This window comes from Pteronotus mesoamericanus, unplaced genomic scaffold (assembly GCF_021234165.1).
Source record: "Pteronotus mesoamericanus isolate MK-2021 breed Mesoamerican mustached bat unplaced genomic scaffold, CSHL_Meso_final contig_116, whole genome shotgun sequence".
NCBI lineage: Eukaryota > Metazoa > Chordata > Mammalia > Chiroptera > Mormoopidae > Pteronotus > Pteronotus mesoamericanus.
The window spans coordinates 42,730,260-42,737,669 of NW_026555027.1; the positions used below are offsets into that span (position 1 = coordinate 42,730,260).

General features: G+C 36.9%; 1 protein-coding gene across 1 annotated transcript; it reads right to left on the reverse strand.

Moving 5' to 3' along the window:
- Positions 1-5,320: 5,320 nt before the first annotated feature.
- LOC129073476 (peroxiredoxin-1-like) lies at positions 5,321-5,836 on the reverse strand. Its single transcript, XM_054577106.1, has one exon. The coding sequence runs from the start codon at positions 5,834-5,836 to the stop codon at positions 5,321-5,323; it is 516 nt and encodes a 171-aa protein (XP_054433081.1).
- Between the last annotated feature and the right edge of the window lie 1,574 nt (positions 5,837-7,410).

The following is a 7,410-nucleotide window of genomic DNA, read 5'->3' on the forward strand; positions in this document are numbered from 1 at the left end:
GGAATGTTCTTAGAAGCTTTTCCACATCCTGCACTCAAATGGCCAGCAATAACTTTACCCATGGAAGTGAATGTGAACTATGTAAAATTTTCTTACTAAAATCTCCACTAAGTATATTTCCGGCTCTGCTTTTGGCCCTGACACCATTTCAGATTAGGTGTAACCCCCAGGAATCAAATCCCAGGTCTCCTTCCAGCCTCCTTCTTCCCACAGTTCCTAAATCCGACCGGGCACTGTTTGTTCCAGAGCACCTCCTTTCCCAAAAGGGAACATCCCAGATCAGCAGACACAGATGCCCCACTGCCACGGTTTGTCCAACCTCCTAGACCAGTTCTACCAGTCCTTCCCATTTCAAAGCATTATGAGCCCAAGAAAATTGCCAAAAAAAAATCCAGTCTGGCACTTGTAGAGGCAAAAGACCAATGCTGAGTTACAATTCAGGATCCTAAAGAGCCAAACATAAAATTCTAATGCCTGTTTATGAAGAGATGTTTCCCAAACAGTAAGTGCCTACATAGACCCGTTCTCAGGCTGGAGTGGCAGCTGCCACCAAAAGCCCCACAAATGATCACCAAGGACACTGATAATTCCCCTTTCCCTTTAACTGAGCTGAGAAAAGTAGCAATGTGTTTTTTCAAAATGAATTTTTAATCTGTGAAAAGCAAACTAGAGCTGTGTTTTCAATGTGGGTCTGTTAGAGCTCAACTTTCAGGTGCCTTTCCCATTATGTAGGAGAGTAGTGCTCCTTCCCTGCGAGAAACAGACTGCAAAGCCCTGTGCTTCAAGGAAGGCCTGGCCCAAATAACCTGAAGTCTTTGAAAACAGTAGGCCTCCATCCTTGATCCTTGATCATGCCTTTGAATAGGTTTGAGGCCCAAATACGTGGTTAATGCAAAGCTAGGAGAAACAGTGAACTAATAAAAGGAGCTATACATTTTCCTCAGCTTAATTTTGCGAATTTGAAAAGCAAAAATATAAATAAAATAATATATGTGGAACACTGTAGTTGAGTCAAAAATCCTCCAAATACTTGCAGAAGTACAAGAAGATAAAGAGTTAACACTTATTGAATGTTACTATGTGCCAGCCACAATTATAAAAGGAGAGAATGGATTTGTTCTGTGTGGTCTTGAAGAAAGAATTTAAAAAACAATGTGTTGATATTATAAGGAACTGGTAAAAAGAAAGGGAGAGAGAAAGGGGAGGGAGAGAGGGAGAAAGAATAAAGGGAAGAACAGAGGAAGGAAGTTAGGGCAGCCTTAAGAAGCAATGAGCTCCCAGATGACTATGGGGCTATTATAGTCATCTATAATAGCAGGACAAATCTTTGACAAGGATGATTATAAGGGTAATTCAAGAATCATATCAGCTTGCAGATAGGGAGTGTTTTTCACTAGCCTAATAATACCAAGTCCCATCTCAAATCCGCCCAGATGGCTTGAGATAAACAGCTAACACCATGGAGACTTTTCATTAGGCCTCAAGCTTCCCAGGACAGTTTTCCACACAATGGAATTCTCATTAACGAAGCAGAGGATAAGACTGGTTCCTGTGCAATCCAATAGGAATTGTCCACACCATTAATTTTTAAAAGCCCTTTGAAATTAACAGGAAAGTAAACTTTCCCTATTAGACCAACAATCCTTAGGCCAGTAGCTCAATGACATATATTTTTTCCCTTTCGACTACAGAGGACAGTGGATAATATTTGTACAGCTTTAGGAAATTCATTAGTTAAAACATTAGTTAAATGAATGCGATAATGTAATTCTTGGAAAATACTGGATCTTTTTTGCAAGGTAAAGAATCGTTTCTCCTATAATAAAGAATTCAACACTATAAACATTAAAAAAAATAAAACACTATACAAATACAAAGTGCCATTTTTGTTATTTTCATAGTCTCATCCAAACATTCTTTGACAAATTGAGCTTCATTATAGAACCTGAAGGGGGGTGGTTTAAGCTTTTTTTTTCCTCTCTCCATTATAAGGAACCAGATTAAAGCTCAGAAAACAAGAATCTGTGTTAACTGAATAAGGTATATTTCTATATAAAGTATCTTTCAGAAATATTGTAAAAGTTCACTGTACCATAGTCTCAGAGTCACACTTCTGATTTTCACTCAATTTGAATCAATCCCTAGTCAGGCATTTTGTAAACATTACAGATTTAACTCACTAACCTATATCTCAGCATGTAGTATGGCACAGTGGTAAAATGAGTTGATGCTAAAGCCAGACCATCTAGCTCAAATCACGCATGGCTCTACCACTCGCTAGCTATTAACCTTAGGCAAGGTACTCACACGTTTGTGCCTCACTTCTAAGATGGCAATAATGAGTATCCAGGTCATAGAGGTGTTGCAAGTTAATGAGCAGAATGCATAGGAATGCAGTAATCAGTCAGTGAATGTTAGGTACCATTGTTATTAGTATAAATATTAAAGAAGGAAGAAAATACTGCATTTCAGAAAGGTTGACTGATGCTGAGTTAAAATACAGTACCCTAAATAACCAATATTGTAAAGTTCTAATGCGTGTTTAGTAAATGATGTTCTCCCAAACAATAAATATATATATTGGCATGAAAAGTTAGCGTTTTATTTCAGAAACACAGATCTCTTGTTGGTTCTTGCATGCAAACATTGAGGCAAACTGTCCCTTTTGCTATGCATGTGTGAGAGTACGTGTGAGAATGTAGGTGTTGTTTAGCAGGTGGGTAGGTATCAGAGAGTCTTATGGTAGAGTTCCATATTGATTTTATAGTAAGGTTTTTCCACTGCAATGATTAAGCTCACACTTAATAGCTCTTCAAGACAGTCACATTTAATAATACATGGTGAATTTTTTGAAGCTTCATTATTATAAGAAGCACATACATCAAATATATCATACACATGACTTTTAACAAAAGAATAAGTAACAGTTATCCATAAATAATTGGTGGGATGAATTACATACTATGATCATTTACAGTGGTGCCTAATCTTATAAAAATGAATAATAACTAATATTTACTAAGTACTAAATATGTGCCAGCCAGAGTTCTAAGTGCTTTACATCTATCTTTCATTCCATTCTCATTTATTATTATTATCCTCATTTTATGGATGTTCTGAGAGATAAGTAACTTGTTCAACATCACACAGAACTTGCGAAGGCGGGATTCAAAACCATGCAGTGCTATTTCTGAGCCCATATTATTAACCATCTCATCATGATGTAAAGAGATAAACTGTCAGTCAAATTTTCACTTTCCAAAAATGTTTCCAGAAGGAATTTGATCATTATATCATAATACTTTTAAAATTAAAATTATATAATTTATAAAATTCTATATCACACATTTCAGGAGGACATAACATGCATTAGAGTGTTTATTATTAGTTCACTCTGGAAAAATATTGTATTGTTCTTTTAAAATTATTTTCACGTGGAGTTATGTAATTAAGTGTCTTTAAAGCAATCTATACATGGATGTTTATTTATTATACCTGAAATATGAATGTAAAATACATGAACCTAAAATTATGATTATTTATTTAGAGATGCATATATATAAAACATAGTTTCCTGCATTAGAGAATACTGCAAGGTACAAAAACAATTTCAAAAAACTATGATCAGTACCTTCAAAGAGAAAAGGTAAAATACTGAATCCATAAAACAAAAATGGTTGATATACAAAATCTGTATCTCATGTGTCAGATATAACATTGACATATAATATAAATCATATGTATCAGATATCTAATGACATATATGTCATATACATGTACATGATACATATATAGAGCAGGAGGAATGTTTAATGATATTACAAAGGAAATGCTTTGGAAATCTATTTTCCTCTTAGACACCAAGTAAAGAATATCTCTTCCTAACATATGAAATTTGCATGCCTCCATAAGCTGAAGTTAAGAGAGGAAATGCTACAAGGGAACACAGATCAGATCTAAACCTGGGCTCCAAGTTCTTCCCAGCTCCAGGAGGTACTGGAAATTTATTTCAGAATCATATACACACTTATCTTTAATGTAGTTCATAGTAAAGTGTACCTATAGAAACTTTACTCCAGAGTAGACTTAATCAAACATGGATGTCTTTATTGTCTTCATGAAATCCCAAGATAAAAACCTCTTTGAGGAAGCTGTGTCAGGATAATTTTTAAAAATTTTAGTTTACCCAATTCTCCTCCTCCAGCCTAAGCAAAGAGGAAAGTCCTTTGTAACTTCTTACCTTAGTAATTTTTAGTGCTGAACACATATACATATGAAGTCAGAGGCACTTCTCATCTTTTGAAAAGCCTAGGTCTATAGAAGACATGACCCAGGGTGTCCTGGAGCAGAAGAAGAGATGGAAAAGCATTTTAGAACTCAGAAAAGAGGGAGAGCTGAGGGTCCGGGAGACTGGACAGCGGGCAGAAGTCAGTGAGTTCTGGGGAGCACCTGTTGCATAGCTTGATGGTAGCATCAGCTTATAGTGCTAATGAATTAAGTTTCAAAGTATGGAAAAATTGGTAAATTGGTAAATTAATAGTTTATTAATTTTGATAGTTCAAATAAGGAGTACATCTGTATTCATAGCATGTATCTTGAGCTCTTCAAGAGAATTAAGAATCTTAAAAAGGTTAAACATTTTCTTCTAAGAATGACCCTTCCAAAAGATTAAAAATCAGTTCCTGGATCCAGCTTACCTCTATTGCTTAATAACATTATAAAAGAATGTAAAGTATATTCTACGTTGGTCAATTATCAGATTTTATTTATTTTGATGTATATGGAATCATTGGTGTAATTATTAATAACTACATTAGAAATTCAAATATTTCAGTTAATGTTTTCATGCCTTTTTTATTTCAAAAAATAATAGGGAGTTTATTGACATAGCATGAAATTTAAGATATCATGATTAATACAAAAGACAAGATAGGAGGTAGTCTCTTGATCTGAAATGGAATAGATTCCTTGCTCAAATCAAGAGAAGCAGTAATATAAAACATAATCTGTTCATTGCAGTTAAGCTAAAATCATTATTTTTGTGTCTCAGTTCAAGTTTAATAGAAACTACAAAAGATAAAAGGTGATGCCCTACGACGGTACATATCAGTTGGCCTGCTCCATAAGTTCAGGCCATTTCCTCCACAAAATGAAAGGCTGGCCTCCCCGAACTGCGCCAGAAAGGCCTGCTTCATCACATACTGCATCTGTCCCAATCTAAGATCTTGTGTTTTAAGCATGGCAATAGTAAAAAAGAGGTTTTGTTCTCATGGCTGTACACCCTATAGTGCCCCAGTGCTCACATCTGCTTAGGGAAATATTATTTGCTCTTCTGGACATCAGGCTTGGTGGTATCACTGCCAGGTTTCCAGCCAGCTGGGCACACTTCCTCATGGGTGTCATTGAACTGGAAAGCCTGAACTAGTCTCAGAGTCTCAGCCACACTGTGGCCAACAGGAAGGTCATTTACAGTGGTCTGGCAAAGGATACCTTTATCGTCAGAGGTAAAGGGACCCCTGAATGAGGTGCCTTCAGCCTTTAAGACCCCATAGTCATGAGCAATGGTGCGCTTGGGGTCTGATACCAAGGGAATGTTCATGGGTCTCAGTTCTCCTTGTTTCCTGGATGTGTTGAGCCATGCCAGGTGGCAGAAGTGAGAATCCACAAAAGCACCAATCACTTGGTAGTTGAGTTTGTTAAATTCTTCTGCCCCATCACTGAAAGCAATGATCTCCTTGGGGCACATAAAGGTAAAGTCAAGAGGGTAAAAGAAGAACACCACATATTTTCCTCTGTAGTCAGATAGGCTGGTATCTTTGAACTGACCATCTGGCATAACGGCCGAGGCTTTTTAAAATTGGACAGGGTGCCCAATTTAGCATTTCCTAAAGACATCTTGCTATCAGCAGCTCCAAGACACAAATACCAAGACCAGCTGGTCAGGAAGAAGACTCGCCAAACTAAAATTATTAAATAACATAAAGTTAAATTCATTTCCCATTCCAGAAATATAAACACTATAGGCATTTTTCCCCTTGCCATTAGGAAGGTAGAAAAGATGGAAGGAGCGGGGAAGGGAGGTAGGAAGGGAGGGAGGGACCAAGCAAGGGAGGGGCTGCCCTTTCCTAACAATCTTAGAATCTGTAATGGTTGAAAGAAGAAATATACCTGAAAAAAAACTCATGAACAAAGCAACGCAATCACATACTGGGTTCAATGCCACAATCAGCTGGTATATCATTTCACTAAATAAGCTGAAAACTAAATAACCACTTTGTGTTTGTGAAACATTTTATCACAGTTTATTAGGTGCCAAAATACATGTCAATATCGAATAAAGGTCAAGGAATCTGGAAACAAATTGAAGACAGCTGGAATTAGTCATCAAGGAAGTTGTTCTCTACTGATTTCATTGAAACTCAAGGTTACCTTTAGTGTGTTCATGTCTCTCATTTTGTTTGGTTTTGTTTTCAATTTCTATACGTGTTTTTTTCACTTTTGTCCTCTTCTCCAGGAATAAAAGACTGTCAGCCCACATGGTTCTGAGGAGTGAAAAGTGTTCAGGCAAAAAGACTTGAGTATAAGTCTCATCTGTGTCATTCCTACTTGTTCTTGGCCTGAGGAGTTAAATTCTTTTGACCCTGTTTCTTCACAGGTAAAGGAAGATGGCAGGGCCAACCGCAGAGAGTGAGGATGAGGGAAGTGGTGGTCAAAAACCAGCATTGGTAGTTACAGAATAGTCACAGGGATGGAAAGTACAGCATAGGGACTGCAGTCAACAATATTGTAATAACTATACATGGTGTCCGATGGGTGTAAGATTTATCAGGGTGATCACTTACTAAGATATATAATGTCTAAAAACCAAAGGGGAAGAGTTGAGGGAGGGAGGGGGCAAGAGAAAGTGGTCGGGGGAAGGCAGAGACAAATGTATTTGAAAAAATAAATAAATAATTTAGAAAAGATATATAATGTCTAATCATTGGGTTGTACACCTGAAACCAATATAACGTATGCCAACTGTAATTGAAAAGTAAAAACTTTAAGTTAGGAAAAAAACACTTGGCACAGAGTAGGCACACAATCAGTGGTGTCCACTATTCTTTCCCCTTTGGAAAAAGGATAGAAAGAGAGAGAATCTTTGTTTTAGAGCAGTGCTTCTCAAATTTTAGCATGTGTATCGAATACCTGAGGGTGTTGTTTAAACGTAGATTCTGATTCAGTTGGTCCAGGGGGGATGCTGAGATTTGACATTTCCAGTGTTTCTGGTCCTTGGACCATATTTTGAATAGCAAAGTTTTTGAGGCAAAAGGAACATGGAAATGGTCAGAGGAGAGAGAGTAGTATGTAGGGAAATAAACCAACATTTATAGAATGCCTACTGTATGCCTAGAAATGTGTACATATGCA

What these genes read in the sequence shown, in the direction of transcription:
- LOC129073476 (XM_054577106.1), bottom strand. Translation starts at nt 5,836, where the DNA reads ATGCCAGATGGTCAGTTCAAAGATACCAGCCTATCTGACTACAGAGGA.